This window comes from Lissotriton helveticus, chromosome 10 (genome assembly GCF_964261635.1).
Source record: "Lissotriton helveticus chromosome 10, aLisHel1.1, whole genome shotgun sequence".
NCBI classification, from domain to species: Eukaryota; Metazoa; Chordata; class Amphibia; order Caudata; family Salamandridae; genus Lissotriton; species Lissotriton helveticus.
The window spans coordinates 489,634,433-489,654,761 of record NC_136071.1 but is presented as its reverse complement, the minus strand read 5'-3'; the positions used below and the strand labels follow the sequence as shown (position 1 = coordinate 489,654,761).

Below are 20,329 nucleotides of genomic sequence, written 5' to 3'. Positions count from 1 at the left end.
TGTTTCTGGAACTTTCTACTGTTATGAAGTGGATCTCCTCTCGGCAGCCTTTGCAAGTTTCGCCTATGGCTGGACATTTGTCTTCAAGTGGAAATGAAAATCCACATCAGAAACACAACCTTTTCTTTGTAGATGCCGCCTTGCATGTGTCTACTTGGTGTTTGTTCTTACTCTTCCTGGCAAACACTGAGTCACTTCTCGCTGTTCCAGCGTCCATGTCAGGGGCTTGTGGATCTGCTTTTCTTCAGCCCTGGTGGCCATTAGTACTTTCTCTAAACTGATCGCCTCAACGAGTTGTAGTTCAATTTTTCACAAAAAGTTCATATTACTACCAAGACGTTATGGGGTAATGGCTCTGTTACATGCAAGCAGTGTGCTCCTACCCCCTTTCACTGGTAAAAGGCTCTTGTGAGCCGCCCCCAAGCTGACGAGCTTTGGAACGCCTGCACGCTATGAGTGGGAATATACCTGAGAAAATTGGCAGCATGTCCAGCAACCTGTAAATATTCTCTACTGATGAGGGAGGAATCCCGAAACACTGGTGTCTAGAGATACGATTTCAAAAGACGGCATTAGCTAAAAAATATTATGAGCTTGTGTGAAAAACTGAACTACAACTACCAAGGCGCTATGGGGTAATGGTGCTGTTAAAGGCAAGCAGTGTACTCCTACCCTCTTTAATATGAAATCTCCGAACGTCTCGATCCATGCAGTCCATCTGGCGACAATATTTTGCTTCTTCACCATGTTGAATGGTGGTGGTGTCTTCAGAAACACAGTGGCATTGTACTTCCCCTCTTTTCTACTGCTGTTGAGAGTATATGCTGTTGAGATGACAGCAGCGATCCTTCTTGGCAAGTACTGCCTGCAAGCACTAGTTGTGTGCTAGTATTTGGGTCGTCACATCTAATCGGAGGTCATAAGGCGCCATTTTCTTTTTTGACGGTAATTTACGATTTCGTCACCACTTTCAGCTTTTTGTACCATACCTGATTGTACCTGCATTTAGAGCTTCACTTTGTATCGATGATGGCTCTATGTTCGGCTGTGGCACAGTATCTCTTCTTTTGGCCTTACCAGTGGGTTTTTGGAAGGCTTTCGAATGTGCTCCTTTGCAGGGCCTTCAGCTTCTTCGAGGGTTGTGTATGAGCTGGAGTGGGGCTTTGCTTCCACACATGCCAACTTCGAGCTGCTTCTCATCGAAATTGGGTGCATGCGGCACTAGTTAGCTGCAATGGTGCAGACTTCCAGGGAGAGCAGTCTTGTTTCTTCGGGCACAGATTCCACCCTCGGCGATATTTGTAGCATCCTTCCCAGCCCTGGAGTATGCAAATAAATACACCACACACAGAGCTCTGGATTGTACCTATTTATTCCTCAGCATACAATCACCCCTGCCCTCTGATTACGTCATAACTGTTAATAACTACACCTTTAAAACCTACCAGCAAGTTACGTACTTCCTCCATTAAGTCTGCAGAACAGCAAGGGTCTTAGCACTCATAGTCCGCACAACTCTACACCCATGATCTCTCAGAGGAAGTGGAGAAAAGCACTCGATCCAGAACCCTTGTCATAGGAAAGGATGTAGTATAATACTTCAGCCAAATCTGGTTCATCATTTCCACCAAAATCACATAGAGGAATAAAGCTGAACCCTTGTCTTCATTGTTTTATTTTCTTCACTTGTTCCACACTCTGATGCCCTCCTGCACTGTTTTCATATGCCCCATCCAATGTTATCCTGGGCTCCTGCTTTTTCACTTTTTTCTACCATTTTCAGCACTGCCTTTCTCCTCTTTCATCATCTCTTATCCCCATGTCCCTTTTTCTTTGTTTCTTTCCTTTTCAGTGCACCATTCATGTTGATAGGAAAGAGGAAGGCATAGCCGATGACATAGTTTTGAGGTGGGATGAGTTTCTACTAAGTTCAAACCCATTAGATCAAACAAAAGAGTACTGGCCTAGGCTTTGCTGTAGCACTGTACCCAAAGTGTATGTTGGCTTCAGAAGTATTTGTTCACATGTGCAAGGTGCGGTCTAGACGTTTAGCATGGGAGGATAGCTTTGTTGTCTCTTGCTACACATGTGGTAAATATTAGTGGCATTTACTCATCATGATTCACTCGGGTGACGTATTATGGTAGAGTTAAGACAGGAAATCCAATTGGGTCGCAGGACTAATAGGCTGCAAGAGCACCTCAGTTCAGAGAGTCAATATTTAGAAGCTTCACCACGACGTCTGAGAGCATTCTTATTAAATGTGTATTTGGTGGTTGCTTCAGGCAAAACTTGTCAGGCTGTAGACACTTAGATGGGCTAAATGATTACATTAAGTGGAGCCAGATTTAATGAAAGCCTGCTTACTGCTGATGACTCTCTGCACTCACGTACCCCTCATTTACCCCCTGTATCATCTATGACTTCTTTTGGATTTGGTCCTTAATAAAACACGTTTTGGCTGGTTCCTCCATACAAACAAGATCAACCAGGACAATTTGATCTGTAGCACCAGCGCAGCTGTTGCCAGACAATTATGTGAGAAAGAATCACCAGGAGAGGGGCTATGGATCTGCCAACATGTTGGGAGCCAGGAGTACATGTTTTAATTTGGCACACGTTGTGTGCTTTCACAAAAAAGTGCTTGCTCTCCACACAGCTATGATAGTTGTGTTTACTTATGTAGATGCCTGAAGTTGAACTTTTAGGGGCATACAGAACAGAGTAATGCTATTATTATTTTGCGCCCCTAGCTCCATTATTTTCTATGCAGGGATGTTGCAGTGCCAGTGGTAATTATATGTGGAGCTAGACTTGCTCCAGCTCTTAGCTGGAAAAAAGTTTACTACTGCATTAGATTCTTTTTGGCTGTTTTAATTCAGAAGTGCAGGTTATGAACAACAGGCTTACTCTTTTGGGGGTGGCTACATGTACCTCTCTAAATCCGTTCTTACTCAGCTGTAAACCACCCACCCTTAGGAGTAATAAATCCCCTTTTTACAGCCATTCCCCTGGTCCGTTTCATTTTCAGTAAAAAGAGGCGGAGTAAGATCTTATTAGGGAAAGCCCTCCGTACAACTAGGATCCGGAGGGCTTTCCTAGCGAATTGAGCGCCACGAGTAACCGGTTCCGATGCACCCGTATGGTGACGGGCTGGGTTCACACGGACTCCCATTGAACTCTATGGGAGCCTGTATCCTGAACACGTACACGGGCTCCCATCGCAAAAAGGGGTGGGTGGGGAAAAGCGTACACCCTGTGGCGGGCAACCCATGGTGCCCGCCACACTGTGCATGCATGGAAAGGAGGGACCCATGGGTACACCCACGGGACTGATTCGGGGGGCCCCGGGTGAAGGGGGGTTAGCTACCGTGCCCCAAAGAGACCGAGTCAATACAGCTGTCTGAATCGTGCATCGTACTCACTCTTTCGGAAGCTGGCTCCATTGCGCAGCACGATTCGGCTGCGAAAAAGTCGGACTGACAGGATTGGTTTTGGAAACGATTCGTTCGACGTGGATGGGATCTTCCTATCGTACTTAGTCGTTCAGAACGGGGGGAGATTTGGTTGGAAACATAGGCTCTGAATCTTGTTTGCTCGTTCCGGAACCCGTCTGGAGGCCTTCCTAATGAGATCATAATCTGCCCCTAAGTAGTAAACTTACATGCATGAAGATCTCTCCATGGAAACAATAGAAGAGGTGAAAATATACACATTTGTGAATTGCATTTTGCGGTAACTAAATAATACTATTGTAGTACTACTTTACAAACTATAAAATGCAATTTTTGAATCAGGCACGTCTCCGATACTCCATTCTAATAAAAATGTTTATCAGAATTAGATGTCAAACATGACATGGCAGGATTTATGAATAAAAGTTCTGCAAAATACAGCCGCAAGAATGGCCCTGAATAAACCCAGACGCTCCCCTTCGCGGCCTTTGCTGCAAGCTCTACACTGGCTGCATGTAAAGAAAAGAGCAGTCTTTAAACTCCTTATTCTGGTGTTTAAGGCAACTCAAGACCTGGGGCCAGCTTACTTGAGGAAGAAGACAAGGCCGTATGTTCCCGGTCGCCTCCTCAGGTCAAGTAACCAGAATCTTCTAGTACCTTGCAGAATCTATAAAGCCAGAATGGGAGCACGTGCTTTCTCCTATCTGGCCCAATTCCATTGGAATAGGCTGCCGGAAGAGATCATCGCTGTACCTCTCTGGCACACTTTAAAAAAAAAGCTTAAAAACCTGGATGTTACGCTCTCACCACTCATGTCCCCAAAGGCACGGAACTCCCGGAGGCAGCCCCTCTCGAGGACTGTGTACTGGATGGGCATATTCCGGAGAAGACCATTTCATTGATATATCGGAAATTGGTCAATAACTCCGAGAACCCATTGGTGAGGATTAGAGCTCAGTGGAGTGCGGATGGGCTAGAACTTGATGACGAGGATTGGGTGGAGGCGGTGTCCTCACCCAAGGTAGTCGCCATCCAGATGCGGCTCCGATTGGTGCAGCTAAAGATCCTGCATAGATCTTACCTAACGGGGCCCCGTCTGGTTTGAATGGGGGTGCTGAGAGTGGAATTTGTAGGAGAGAGTGCGGAGCAGTTGGCACCTTGATGCATACCCTCTGGCATTGCGATGTGATACAGACATACTGGGAAAAGATTCATGATGAGCTGAGGGAAGTGTTGGGGGTGGAGATGCGGCCAGAAGCCCGGAGATGTCTGTTGAATGTATGGGAACCATCCGATCTAAATGTGTACCAGAAACAGTGGATCACGCTAACATATATGGTGGCCAAACGTAATATCACTCAACTTTGGGGAGCCAGCCGCCCGAATCAATAAATGGGCAGAAGACCTTGATTGGTGTATGTTCAGAGAGCGGCTCGGGGTTGGGGTAAGATTTGGGGCCGTGGAATAGCCACCGTGGGGAAATCTGTGAGCCGCCCACGTCCGGTTTAGACCTGGAAGCGCAGAATCCACTAGACCCTAGTATTGATTGTTGTATATTTGATTCTGTGCTGTGCCACATTGACTTATGCGTTGGAATCGAATGCATTCACCTGAGAATTATTTTATGTATTTTATTTGTTTTTGTTTAATAAAAAGAAATAAAATAAAAAAACTGGATGTTTTAGGGGTCGGCACTGCTCGTGGTCTCTGTCTGCTGTCATGCCTAGGCGCTGTGAGATCCCCCTAGGGATGATACGATGCGCTCTATAAGTGATGAATAAATAAATAAATAAATAAATAAAAGATATTTCATTAGAGAGTAGCCTGCCGTTTGAGCACAGGTCAGAGAGGATCGCACTGGATAACAGCACACAAACAATGAAGACAGAAAATGTGGATAGCTACAAAGGAAGGTGAACATTGAGAAATCCAAGCTCATATCTGGAATTCCCCATGAACCAGTAAAAGCTGATCCTGTGCAGTAGAACCAAAGCACAAGTTACTACTTGTGTAACGATATATCTGTAAGAGACATTAGTTAGTGATAGATTCCTTACCTTAGAATATCCCCAGGCGTCAGACTGGATCCAGAAACTTTTGCGTAGCAGTACCCTTGCGCGTCAGTAGGCGTCGTCTGCGGCTCCGTGTCCGTCGACGGCGTCGTGGGCGCCGTGATGACGTCGTCGGAGTACTTAGACGCCGCCTCCGCGTGCTGACGTCAATTCTTAGACACAGCTTTTCCGCGCCAGAAACGCAGAGCTATGCTTCAAAACCAACACTGGTGCCTTGAAACTAGGGCCCTGAAAGGGGATGGTACAAAAGGGGGTGGTGATGGACGGAGCATCCGAATCAATCAAACACTCACACCTAGTCAAAAGAAAGGCGATGACCTTAACCCTAGATATCGGTTCGCAGAACGGGGAGGATGGGTGGGTCGGTAAGGAATCTATCACTAACTAATGTCTCTTACAGATATATCGTTACACAAGTAGTAACTTGTGCATCTGAAAGAGACACGTTAGTGATAGATTCCTTACCTTAGAATAGATGCCTCAGCAATACCATCCCCGGTGGTGGGTCAGCGAACCAATAATCACACCAGAAAGTCCTGGAGGACGGAACGGCCAAAGAAGCCATCCCTCCGGACTTGGCTGTCCAGGCAATAGTGTCTTGCAAACGTGTGAAGCGAGGCCCACGTAGCTGCCTGGCAAATGTCCTGCAAGGGCACACCTCGGCCCAAGGCAGTTGTAGTCGCTGTGGCTCGAGTAGAGTGAGCCCTCAGCCCAACAGGGGGTTCCTTCTTTGCCAAGGAGTAACACGCCTGGATACACAAGATGATCCACCGCGAGATGGTCCGCTTTCCCCTTCTTAGCGCCCACGTAACTAACAAAGAGTTGGTCATCCACCCGGAACTGGCGTGTGCGATCCAGATAGAATGAGAACGTTTTGGGTCCAGACGGTGGAGCCTCTCTTCCTCTCTCGAGGGATGCGGAGGCGGAAAGAAGGTGGGCAAGGTGATGGACTGCCCAATGTGGAAGGCTGTGACTACCTTGGGCAAGAAAGAGGGCCTTGTCCGCAACACAACCTTATCCGGATGGACTGAAAGGAAAGGAGGTTTACAGGATAGAGCCTGGAGCTCACTCACTCTCCTGGCAGAGGTGATGGCTACCAGGAAGGCAGTCTTCAAGGTGAGAAGGCGAAGAGGACAGTTGTGGAGTGGCTCGAAGGGAGCGCACATCAGAAATGTAAGAACCAAATTCAAGTCCCACTGAGGCATCACAAAGGGAACAGGTGGAAACGTGTGCGTGATGCCTTTAAGAAATCGATTTGCAATAGGGGACTTGAACAAAGAAGGTTGATCAGGCAGCCTCAAAAAGGCCGAAAGGGCAGAAAGGTAGCCCTTGATAGTGCCCAGAGCAGAGCCCTGCTGGGCAAGAGAAAGAAGAAAAAGAAGAACCTCAGAAAGAGGGGCAGAAAGAGGATCCACAGCCTTTGCTGTGCACCATGCCACAAATCTGTTCCACCTGCAGGCGTATACCGACTTTGTGGAGGGACGCCTGGCTGCCAGAATGATGTTACAGACTTCAGGAGGCAAGTCAAATGGCCTCAACTGTCGCCGCTCAATCTCCAAGCATGGAGGTGGAGACTGGACAGGTTCGGGTGGAGGACCGTCCCCTGCTGCTGCGACAGAAGGTCCTCCTGAAGAGGCAGACGAACCGGGGGATCGACTGACATACTGAGTAGCTCGGGATACCAGTATCTTCGTGCCCAGTCCGGAGCCACAAGGATGACTTGTGCCCGGTCGCGCCTGATCTTCTTCAGCACTCGGGGCAGAAATGGTATAGGCTGAAAGGCGTACAACAGACCGCAACTCCACTCGTGACGAAAAGCGTCTCCGAGCGAGTGCCGCCTTGGAAATTCCAATGCGCAGAACTGATGACATTGCGCGTTCTCTTTGGTGGCGAATAGATCTAACCAAGGCTCTCCCACTGCAGAAAGAGACCTTGCCCCACGTCCGAGTTCAGACGCCATTCGTGATCCATCATGCACCGGCGGCTAAGTTCGTCCGCCCTGGCGTTCAGAGAACCTGCCAGGTGTTGAACCACCAGAGTCACGCCCTGATGTTCCAGCCATTGCCAGAGGCGCAGAGCCTCCTGGCAGAGGGTCCACGACCCCACCCCGCCCTGTTTGTTGCAGTACCACATGGCGGTGGTGTTGTCCATGAACACCTGCACTACACTCCCCCGGACAGAGGGGAGGAATGCCTTCAGTGCTAGACGAATCGCCCGCAACTCCAAAAGGTTGATATGGAGCCGGGCCTCCGCCGGAGACCAGAGGCCTCTGATCTCCGCCTCTCCCATGTGACCTCCCCAGCCCTGGAGGGACGCGTCCGTCACAACCACGTGCTCCGGTTGGGGAAGGGAGAGGGATCTGCCGCTGACCCAATCGCGGTCCGTGAGCCACCACTGCAGCTGTCTCGCAGTGCCCTCCGAGATCAGGACATGGTCGGACAGGTTGCCCTGATGCTGGGCCCACTGAAACTTCAGGTCCCACTGCAGAGCCCACATCCGCCACCTGGCGTGATGCACCAGAAGGATGCAGGAAGCCATCAGCCCCAGAAGCCGCAGCGTCAACCTGACCGAAACTCGGGATAAAGGCCGGAAGATTGGAATCAGAGCCTGTATATCCCGAACCCGCTGTTCGGGTGGGTAAACCCGAAACTGCGCCGAGTCGAGAACCGCTCCGATGAAGAGGAGCTTCTGAGAGGGACACAGGTGTGACTTCGGCACATTGATGGAGAACCCCAGCTGGTGCAAGAGGTCTGCCGTTGTCTGGAGGTGGCTGACGACTGTCTGGGGCGAGCCCGCCTTCAACAACCAGTCGTCGAGGTAGGGGAAGACCGAAACCCCTAACCTGTGCAGATGAGCTGCGACCACCGCCATCACCTTCGTGAACACCCGTGGGGCGCTGGTAAGGCCGAAGGGGAGCACGGTAAACTGAAAGTGCTCGTGGCCTACCGTGAACCGCAGGTAGCGCCGGTGGGCCGGCAGGACGGGGATGTGGAAATAAGCGTCCTGCAAGTCCAACGCTACCATCCAGTCTCCAGGGTCCAGGGAGCTAAGACCTGAGCCAGAGTCAACATCATAAACTTCTCCTTCCGGAGGAAGCCGTTGACGTTCCGTAGGTCCAAGATGGGGTGTAGGCCCCCATTGCCCTTCTTGGGTACCATAAAGTAGTGGGAGTAGCAACCACGTCCTACTTCTGGCCCAGGAACGCGCTCGATGGCCCCCTTGGCCAAGAGGGCCGAAACTTCCTCCTGCAGAAGCCGCAAGTGATCCCCCGATACGGGGTGGTGTTGCGGTGGCATGGCTTGAGGGGTCGTCTCGAAGGGGAGGGAGTAGCCCCTTCGGACGATCTGCAGCACCCACCTGTCCGAAGGTATAGTGCGCCAGTGAGAGAGGTGATGGCGAACCCTGCCCCCCACTGGCATCACATGGGCCGAAAAGCACGGACTAGGTGGGTTTTGAGGCGGATGCTGCGGGGGAAGATGTGGACTGGCCTCGCCGTTGGCCCCGACCGCCTCCACGGCGATTTCCACGGCCGCCACCGCGCTGGATGTTAGTTTGCGGCGTGTGGCTGGCAGCACGTGTGGGGACGCCCCTTCAGTGGCCACGAAAGGAGCGAAAGGCACCCGATTGCTGGCGCGGGGCCAAGAGGCCCAAGGACTTGGCCGTAGCCCTGGAGTCCTTAAAGCGCTCAAGCGCATGGTCTGCCTTGTCGCCAAAAAGGCGACAGCCATCAAACGGCATGTCCATCAGAGTGTTCTGGACATCTGCCGAAAAGTTGGCGGACCTCAACCAGGCTTGGCGTCGAACCGCCACCGTCGTTGCCATCGCTCTACCTAGTGAGTCGGTGGTATCCAGCCCACACCGGATAGAATATTTGGCTGCATCCCGACCCTCCACAAGGGCTTGGCCGAGTTTGGCCCGTACCTCCAACGGACACTCTGGCAGCACTTCCGCAACCGTCTCCCACGAGAGTGGGTGTAGCGGCCCAAGTGGCATGCGGTGTTGGAAGACCGCAATCCCAGACTAAGGGAGGAGAAGATCTTTTTCCCGTACTGCTCGTACCTCTTGGAGTCTGGGAATTGGAGGCCTGGATGACCAGACTCTCGGGGGTGGGGTGGGTGGACAGGAAACATGGGTCGCCCGGGGCCGGGCGGTGGCGTCTGGCCACGTTCCTATCTACGGGCGAACCCGTAGCGGGCTTGAACCAAGTGCCCAAAAGAACGTCGGTCAAGGCCTCATTAAAGGGCAGCAGAGGCTCGGCCGAGCTTGACTGCGGTTTAAGGACCTCAGTGAGGAGATTAGTCCTCACGGCCGCGACGGGGAGCTCAAGGCCCAAGGCCTTGGCATCCCTCATCAACACCACACTATAGGTTGCCCCCTCCTCCGAAGCCACGGTAGGAGGGGAGACAAAACCAGTGTCTGGAGAGGTGTCCAGGCCACTGGCCTCCCCAAGGTCCCCTGTCCAGTCCTCTTGAGACTGACACTCTCGGGTCAGAGGGTCCTCAGACCCCTCCCAACCCTCCACATCACCCATCTCCTGATACTCAGGGTTCTCAATCAATGGGGCCTGTTCATAGAAGCGAAACTCCCCAAACGGCGTCGAAAGCGGCACCCAGTGGGGCCGTCCCGACGTCGGAACAGGAACGAAGGAGGTATCGGGGACGGCGCCGCCGGAGGCGACACCTGACGGACCGATGCCGGGGAGGTCGTAAGGTCCACCGGCGACGACCCAGATCCCGAAGAAGGTCTAGGGGGGTCCCACGGCACCGGGCCCGAAGGCGCCGGCGGCGCCTGGACCGCTGGACCCTGCGGCACCGGACCCGAAGGCGCCGGCGGTGTCGGGACTGTGGGGCCCTGCGGCGCCGGGCCCGAAGGCGTCGGCGGCCTCGGGGCCGAAGCACCTGACGGCGTCGGGCCGAAGCCCCCGACCCGCTAGAGGCCCCAGACGGGTCCGCTGGGCCCGAAGGCGCCGCGGAGCCCGTCGGAGGAGAGCGGTTCCTCATGGCCCTGAGGAAGTGCTCGATCTCCTCCGGCGTCGCGTCTCGCCCAGGGACCGGAGGGTGTGGAGCTTGATGCGGCACCCGCGACTCCGACGGAGCCGCGTGGGTGGTGTCACCCGAACCCCCGGTCGCATCGCGCGAGCGTCGGGGGAGTCAGAAGAGCGATGACGCCTCTTCGACTTCTTGTGCTTCTTACCTGACGATGACTTCGACCCGGAGGAGTGCGGGCTACTCTCGGAACTGTGGTGGCTCCGAGCCCGTGACCTGTCCCTCGACCTCCCGTGGGACCGAGACCTCTCGCGGCGCGGGACCGACTGCCGGAGTTCGAGTCGCCTGCGGGACCGCTCCCGCCTGGCTTTCGAAGAGAGGGCCCGGCAGTCGGAGCAGGCCTTGTCGTCGTGGTCGACGCCTAGACAAGTTAGGCACAGGTGGTGAGGATCCGTGACCGACATCGTGCGGTCGCAATCCTCGCAGTGCTTGAATCCAGGCATTCCTACGGCACCGATCGGAGTCGTAAGACTTCGAGAAATGATCAAAAATGATCCAAAAAGTTAGTAAAAAATTGACCGCTCAGCCCTCCACAGGGCTTGGTCGCCCCACTCATTGCTGCCGCTCCTGCCTGCCTTTGCCGCCTCCTGCCTGCAGATTCCTTCGCTGCCCGCTGCTACTGGGAATTTCCCGCTGCTCCTGGGAATTTCCCGCTGCCCGCTGCTTCTTGGAATTTCCCGCCGCTGCCTCCCTGCGGCCCCGCCCCCCTGTGATTCCATTTGCCGCCCCGCTCCTGCCACCCAGCTGCTCCTCCCTCCCGGCTCCTTACTTATGACGCCCCCAGAGCGACCGCGCAGCGGACGCGCGCAGCGGGAGCACCGATTGAGCGCCAAAGGTGCGCCAAAGGTAAGCCCGTCTGCGCCCGTCCGCGCCTGGCCCGCGCCCAGCACCAGGACCCCTGGCCCTCCCCGCACCTGCTGCACCTGCAAGTTCACCTGCCTCCGAACCTGCCCCGCACCCGCCAAGACAAACACCAGCAGCAACCACCTCAAGTGCATCCTGATCAACACCCGCTACGTCCACAGACATGCCGTGGAACTCTGGAACCTCCTCGACGCTACATCACCGGATGTCGCCTTCCTCACGGAAACCTGGATGAACGCCTCCTCTGCACCCGACATCGCCATCGCCATCCCGGACGGGTACAAGATCATCAGGAGGGACAGCATCAACCAGACCGGAGGTGGCATCGCCATCGTCCACAGGAACACCATCCGCATCACGACCGACGCCAACGACTCCTTCGCAGCAGCCGAACATCTCCACTTCCAGATTCACACCGACCCTAAGACGACCCTCAGAGGCACCCTCGTCTACAGACCCCCGGGACCACGCACACAATTCAGCGAAGACATCACAGACTTCATCAGCCCGCACTCCCTCCCCTCCACTGACTACATCCTCCTCGGGGACCTCAACTTCCACCTGGAGAACAACAAGGACCGCAACACCACCGCCCTGCTGGAAAACCTCGCCAACCTCGGACTCAAGCAACTGGTCAACACCCCCACCCACTACGCCGGCCACACGCTTGATCCCGTCTTCTCTTCCAGCAAGTACATCACCTTCAGCCACGCCACCGGACTCCACTGGACCGACCACAGCTGCGTCCACATCAGCTTCGAAAGATCCACGACCCACCACCACCTGCAAAAGGTACCTCACAGGAATTGGAGCAAGATCACCGCAGACCAGCTCACCACCTCCCTCAGCCAGAGCCCACCCGCTAACACAACGGACCCCAACAAAGCAGCCCGCAACTTCACACAGTGGCTGACCGCCTGCGCCGACGACCTCGCGCCACTAAAGAACCCTCCCAGCAGACCCAGAAGCAAGAAGGCATCCTGGTTCACCGACGACCTCAAGGACTCCAAGAAGACCTGCCGCACCCTCGAGAAAGCCTGGCTCCTCGACCGGACCACCGACAACATAACCGCCCTCAAACACGCTACCCGCAAGCACCACCAGCTCATCCGCACCACCAAGAAGAAATCCCTGAAGGAACGACTGGACAACAACACCCACGACAGCAAAGAGCTCTTCACTATCGTCAAGGAGTTCTCCAACCCCAGCACTGGCACCAACGACATCACTCCGTCACAAGACCTCTGCGACTCCCTCGCCTCGTTCTTCCACCGCAAGATCGCCGACATCCACAACAGCTTCGGCGCCCCACCCACGCACCCAACCGTTGAACTAACGCCCCCCACCGCCACCCTTCGCACCTGGACCACGGTGACCACCAAAGACACAGCCCGCACGATGAACACCATCCACTCCGGATCACCGACCGACCCCTGCCCACACCACGTCTTCAACAAGGCCGACTCCACCATCGCACCCCAACTCCGGAACATCATCAACGCCTCCTTCAACACCGCCACCTTCCCGGAGAGCTGGAAGCACGCCGAGATCAGCGCCCTCCTGAAGAAACCTACCTCGGACCCCACCGACCTCAAAAACTTCCGCCCCATCTCGCTCCTCCCTTTTCCTGCTAAAGTCATCGAGAAGATCGTCAACAGACAGCTGACCGCCTTCCTCGAGACGAACGGATCCCTCGACCCCTCGCAGTCCGGCTTCAGAGCCAAACACAGCACCGAGACCGCCCTCATCGCAGCCACCGACGACATCCGGACCCTGCTTGACAAGGGGGAAACAGTGGCCCTCATCCTCCTGGACCTCTCCGCTGCGTTCGACACGGTCAGCCACAACACCCTAGTCCAGCGCCTCAGCAACATCGGTATCCAAGAGAAGGCACTGGAGTGGATCATCTCGTTCCTCGCCGGAAGAACACAAAGAGTCCGCCTCCCCCCGTTTCGCTCCGAGGCCACCGAAGTCATCTGCGGCGTCCCGCAAGGATCTTCACTCAGCCCCACCCTCTTCAACATCTACATGAAACCTCTCGCAGCCATCGCACGCCAGCACAACCTCAACATCATCTCTTACGCCGACGACACCCAGCTGATCCTCTCCCTCACCAGAGACCCCGACACCGCCAGAACCTGCCTACACGAAGGGATGAAAGACGTCGCCGAGTGGATGAAGGACAGCCGCCTGAAACTGAACTCGGACAAGACGGAAGTCCTCATCCTGGGATCTTCGCCCTCCGCCTGGGACGACTCCTGGTGGCCCCCAGCCCTGGGCACCGCACCCAAGCCAACCGACCACGCACGCAACCTGGGCTTCATCCTGGACCCCTCCCCCTCGATGACCAGACAAGTCAACGCCGTCTCCTCATCGTGCTTCAACACCCTGCGTATGCTTCGCAAGATCTTCCGCTGGATCCCGACCGAGACCAGGAAGACTGTCACCCAGGCACTCGTCACCAGCCGACTGGACTACGGAAACGCCCTCTACGCCGGAACCACAGCCAAGCTACAGAAAAGACTCCAGCGCATCCAGAACGCCTCCACCCGACTCATCCTGGATGTCCCCCGTCGCAGCCACATCTCCAGCCACCTGAGGAACCTGCACTGGCTCCCCGTCGACAAGAGGATCACGTTCCGGCTCCTCACCCACGCACACAAGTCTCTCCACGACCTGGGCCCCAAGTACCTCAACGACCGCCTGACCTTCTACACGCCCACCCGCCAGCTACGGTCCACCAGCCTCGCCCTCGCAGCCGTACCACGCATCCGAAGAGCCACCGCCGGAGGAAGATCCTTCTCTTACCTGGCTGCCAAGACTTGGAACTCCCTCCCCATCCACCTTCGGCTGACCCAGGACCATCTCGCCTTCAGGAAACAACTCAAGACCTGGCTGTTCGAGCAGTAGCATACCCCTCCCCCCAAGCGCCTTGAGACCCTCCCGGGTGAGTAGTGCGCTATACAAATGGCATGATTGATTGATTGATTGACTAAGGGTTACTGCTTTTTCCAGATCTGCGCTTGCTGGTGCAGAAAAAAGAAGAACTGACGTCAGCACGCGGAGGCGGCGTCTAAGTACTCCGACGACATCATCACGGCGCCCACGACGCCGTCGACGGACGCGGAGCCGCAGACGACGCCTACCGACGCGCAAGGGTACTGCTACGCAAAAGTTTCCGGATCCAGTCTGACGCCTGGGGATATTCTAAGGTAAGGAATCTATCACTAACGTGTCTCTTTCAGATATACAGATTCCAAAGCTACTTAGAGGTGTGAATTGAGTATGAGACATGTAGGGGACACAGCTCACACAGCTTATTATAAGGGGAGGTGCATACCTTGCAAACTACTGTTTCACAGGAGTGCAGGCAAATAAAAGTACTCTTCTCAATAACCATTACAGTGACTGTTGTAATTTCAGTTGCACCAGTTTAATAACAATATAGCTCTGACCTAAGTGTTGCATTGAAAAGACCATTACACTAGCATACCAAAGTTGCAGCATTATCTTGGTATGACACCACAAAACATCTAAGCACAGTGTTAAACTGACTTCTAGCATTAAGACAAGAAACAGATATCAGTTCTATAATGTTTATTGTTTTACCTTCATGGTGGGATCTTTCTCCACTAGAGGCCGGCAGTAGACGGGCACAGGGACATTTTTCATGCGCGTGTCCTCCTGCCCACCATTGGGACTCAGCTGGTAAAGAAGCAAAAGAAGGTGAGTAAGGGGATGCAACTCTGGTAAGGGCTACGAGGGTACAGATGTGACTTGCAAATTGTGTCCTTGAAATCAATAGGAAGCATGGAACACAGGTACATGGTTCATATGAGGTAGCTGCAAAAAACACAAATATCATGCTGTCATGCACCTTAATTTACTAACTGATACTAGGCTGGTTGCAAAGTAGTTTCTATAAGCCTTAGAAAGTAAAAAAGGGATGAATGGAAATGCCTGAATAAAGGTCTAAAACTGGTAAGTGCTCTGAATACACACAATCCCAGCTTTTGTAGCTCATATCTGACATGACTGTCCAGGACTAATTGGTATTATGCCACTATATTGCAGTTAAAATATCCGCTTGATTCTGTAATACTGTCAAGTTATGTAAATGCAGGATTAAAAATAGCAAATCTCTACTTATGTATATATACTTACCTTGGCAATATAGTGTAGTCGACATTGTGAATGTAATATTTTTGCAGGATGTCATTCAACCATGATATTGAGGCATACAACCAAAATCTTTGGAAAGAAGGGTGGGTGATTTGTGCAATGTATTGTTAATGATAGTAGTGCAATGTGCATAGAAAATGTATACAAAGATTATCATGTAGCTGCCTGGCTGATTCCAGGAACAAGGATGCCATTGGAAAGAGCCCTAAAACCAGCAATGGCCCTAATGGAATGAGAGTGAATGTCCTCCAGAGGATCTCTCTGGCCATAGCATAGCAGATCTCTAAACAAAGGATGACCCAACATGAAATGGTGCATTTGGTCACTGCCTTGTCCTTTTTTGCTCCAGCAAAGACAACAAAGAGTTGCCCATCAACTCTCTCTTGTTGTATGTGTTTAGTATAGTACAACAGCACACGTCTGGGGTCCAGCCCATGCAGCAGTTCATTCTACTTGGTTGGAGGAAAGACAGATAAAAGGGTTATAGATGGCCCACAAAAAATGCAGGAACCACTTTGGGCATAAAATATGTGAAATTGTGAAGGACCAACCTATCCAGATAGAAAACTCTGAAGGGGGGGACAAACCAAAAAGGCGTGAAGTACTCCAACCCTGTGAGCAGAAGTAATTACAACCAATGATACTGTTTTTCGAATGAGAAGTTGAAATGAGAAACTGAGCATCGGCTCGAATAAAGATACAATTAAGATTATCAAAACAAGGTTCAAATCCCACTGACATACAAGTAGTGGAATGGAACAAGTAAAGCAAACCTTTCAGAAAATAGGCCATTAGTGGAGATTTAAAAGGGAAGTTTGATCAGGAAGGCACATAAAGGCAGACAGAGCTCTTGGTAGCCTTTAACCATTACAACCTCTAAACCCAGCTGGGCAAGGACAATGCTATCCTTAAGATGTCAGACAGGTGAGATGTAAATGTATTAATGCCTTCTGTTTTACATCATTGCAAAAATCTGCTCCAGTGACCTCCAAAGATGTATTTTTGAGGCAGGCTTTCTGACTGTCAAGATGAAGTCAGAAACCTCAAAGGGAAGCTAAAAAGAATCTGGTTTGCACGGATCAATCTCTACAGATGCACCTGTTGTGTTTTGGGACTGAGGTGGACAACCTGATTATCCTGCTGCAAGGTAGTCATGCACTGTGTGGGAGGGGGAGTTAGGGCCAACATTTGGGCATATCAGATACTCCTATCCCAGCCTGGAACAGTCAAAATATTCTGAGCAAGATCCTCTTGTACATTTTGCAGAGCTTTGGACAGAGGCAGGATTGACATAAATATGCACAGAAAGAAATGAGAACAACTGAACCTGAAGGCATCCCACTAAGAATCCATACCTGTTGAAGTGAATGGCACAAAACTTAGGACGCTTCCTGTTCTGGGCCATGGCGAAGAGATCCATGACTTGAAATCTGAATCTGGAGAAGATTACTTCTGTCACTTTGTGGTGTAGCTCCCACTTGTGGTCCTCCAGCAGCAAATGCCTGAGAGCATCCACTATCATTTTGAGGGAGCTGGCAAGACAGGTTGCTACAATAAAAACTCCCCATTGCTGCCCAAATGTCCATTTAAACTTTTCCTCCAAATATGGGGTTTATGGCCCCACACTATCCTGTTTGTTCATATCATGTATGTAGGACTGTTGTTCAACAGAATCTGGATGTTGACTTCCTCCTTGAGATGGAAGGAAGAAAGGCCTTGAGCGCAAGAATGACCACCCACAGCTCAAGCTTGTTTATGTGCAGGCACTACTCCAATATGGACAAAAGGCTCAGTGTTGTCATATTGACACGATGAGCACCCTAACCCAGTAAGGAGGCATGTGTGACCAACCATGGCAGTCTAAACCTGTATATGCTGAATAGGTGACCCTTGAGAAGATTGAAGGTGTCCATCCACTAGAGCAAATCCTGATGCACTGACTGGAAGATCAGCACCAGAGCCATGAGATTAACTTGGTTTTGCAGCCACTGCCTCCTCAGATGGCACTAGAAGGTGCTTATTCTCCACCTAAAGTTAGAAAGGTTCCAATGGCAATAATAAAAACTATCTTCAAGGAGTGAAAAAGATTAACAAGGGAATTATAGAAGCAAGAGAAGAGACGGAATGGTTGGCCCCAGTAGTGGTAACACGAACACCTGGAGGTGACATTAAACCATGCATAGATTTACATGAACTGAACAAAGGGATACCATTGGATAAGTATTTTCTATCCTGAACATTAAAGGAATTATGAAAATGCTAAATTGGGGGAAAGTATTTTCTTCTTTCAACCTAGCTTTCGACATAAAATCAGGAGAGACTGCATGATGATTCTGACAGCTTTTATTACCACCCCGTCAGAATATTTAGGATTTTTTTATGAATGCTCTTTTATTTAATTTCAGAGGGAGATGGAGGATGTCCTGAGAAGTATCGAAGGCTTTAAAGTCTATTGAGATAGTTTCTGATTTTGACAACGTGGGGTTAGATGCAAAGGCAACAAGAGATCCGACTAGGGATAATGTAGCCACCCAAGTGTGTCCCCAGATCTCCGCCTCTCCACTGCTCAGTCCCCGCCCCTGTGTTTCCTGCAGCCGGAGATGGAGGCTGCTGGAGGTAGCTTGGCACTCCTGCTGTGGACCTGACTACAGCGTTATCAGCATTAGTGTTTTTGGTTGCTGGCACTTTGCCATCTCCCCCTGCGATTTTGTATTAGGGGGTGCACTGCCATTTTAGGAGAGCCGGCTGGGATTTAATTACTGAGGACAGAATGGGAGGCATGGAGACATAGCTGTCAGAGAAGTCATGACCTCAGGGCTCATCAGTGCTACAACACATCAGCGCCAGGTAGAGACCACTATAACTTTTTTGTTATTGAACCCTGGACTGCTGTTCTCCTGCTGGTTCCTGGAGAAGGAGATTCATGGAGCAATAATTGGGGGAAAATGCTTCTTCATTTGAACTTGACATTGGAACTGTGACTATGTATGTGATTTTTATGGACTTAGTGATCAGCAGAGCCCTTTCTCCCCCATGCGACCAGTATATCTATGATACTAACAACAAGGCTACCCCAAGATAATGCCGGCTAAATTAGACAAATCAAAAAAGGTATCAAAACACTCTAGTGAGAAAAGGAAAATCTCACTGGAAGATTTAAGGAGCTCACAGCAAGTTTCTGTGGGGTATGTCAAGACTACAGCTGCTGTATTTGTAGTGCATACCTAGATACAAATACAAAATGATTTGGCACCATGTTACTACACTGTCAAGGAAAGGAGAAGATAACAGTAACCTATATTCATCAATAGAAAGAGACACTCATACTTTATAGTAGCGTTATCAAAAAAGTGAAGAACGTTGTGGGGAGACAAGAATTTCAGAATCAAAGCAGATCACAAACTGCTAGGAGAAGTATTTACAAAACGAAGTACTGATCCATATCAAACTGGATTTGTGGGTGGTGTCACAAGAATATGTACATGAATTTGAAGGTGTGCAGAATAATATTGCAGAATGCCTACTAAGGCTGGTAAGGAAGGATTTAGGATAAAAAGAGTCTGGTAGCAATGAAAATGAATAGGAGGAAATAAAGGTGTGTGCTGTTATTAAATAAATAATGTAAAGAAAGGAAACAAGAGATAATGGATGACGTACGTCAGGAAGTGTGCATGAAGAAGGTAGGATAAAAAACATACAGTGAAGATTGAAAAACTACTGAAATATGAAAGAGGATTTATAGGAGACGGGGGAATTATTATTTATGGGTGAGAGATTATTTCTCATAGAAGGTCTCAGAAACAAGTTGATCCACTAAGCTCTTGAAAGGCACACAGGCATATTTAAAACTAAAGAAAAGACTGAGGAGAAACTATTCAGTTCAAATCTGTCTTTAATTGTGTGAGACATGCTACCATGAAGATGTGAGCCAACACTTACTTGCTTCCAGCATTTGATGAAAGTCCCATTGATGTCTGGGAACTAATAGTATGGCCAGGTATGACTCCCCTTCTCTCGGGGCATTCTCCTTTCCACCTATGTTTTGTTGTTACTGTATATCCTTAATCCCTCATTACTGCCTCTATCTATATATATAGGATTTATGTGAGGGATTTTTATTTTTAATGGTTCTCTGTGACCTTTAGGTTTGACTCCAAGGTGCTTCTGTCTCTGGGTAGGCTTTTCTGTTGCATAGTATTTAGTTTGCACCCGATGCTCTCATCTCCTTTCTTCATCTTATTTCTAATGATGATATGTTGCCACAGTAGACATTTGCCTCACCACTGTGTCCCTGAAGTCCTCCCCCAGCGTGTCTCCTGGGTTTATAACTGGGGGTAATTATTTTCCTATCTTAAGACCCCTATTCTTATTCCTACCCTTGCAGCACCCCTAAATAGGACTCACATATGGTATATGCTCTCATTGATTAGAGATCAATTTCAATATAATCTAACAAATTATTAATCACTACAACAGTTTCTTTACTGTTGAAATTAAATTCCATATAGCTGTCCGATGGAGAAAAGTGTGTCTGTAGCTTTTCTCATACACATTTTATACAAATATCCTCATGCTCTGCAATATGTGACTGAACATCTACTCAGTCCATGAAATACCTGGTGAAAACAACTTAGATATTTTGCAGAGTTATACAAAAACAATTAAAAAATAATTTAAAAAGAAAATGGGAAAAAGAGCCATGGCCTCTAAC

At 50.7% G+C, this 20,329-nt stretch overlaps 1 protein-coding gene across 1 annotated transcript in view; it reads right to left on the bottom strand.

The window, feature by feature from the left end:
• MAPK8IP3 (mitogen-activated protein kinase 8 interacting protein 3) overlaps positions 1 to 20,329 on the bottom strand; it is a 683,833-nt gene that overhangs the window by 249,604 nt on the left and 413,900 nt on the right. Inside the window, exon 16 of the mRNA XM_078662972.1 lies at positions 15,046 to 15,141. Coding sequence (XP_078519098.1) covers positions 15,046 to 15,141 — 96 coding nt within the window. The remainder of the gene's footprint in view (positions 1 to 15,045; positions 15,142 to 20,329) is intronic.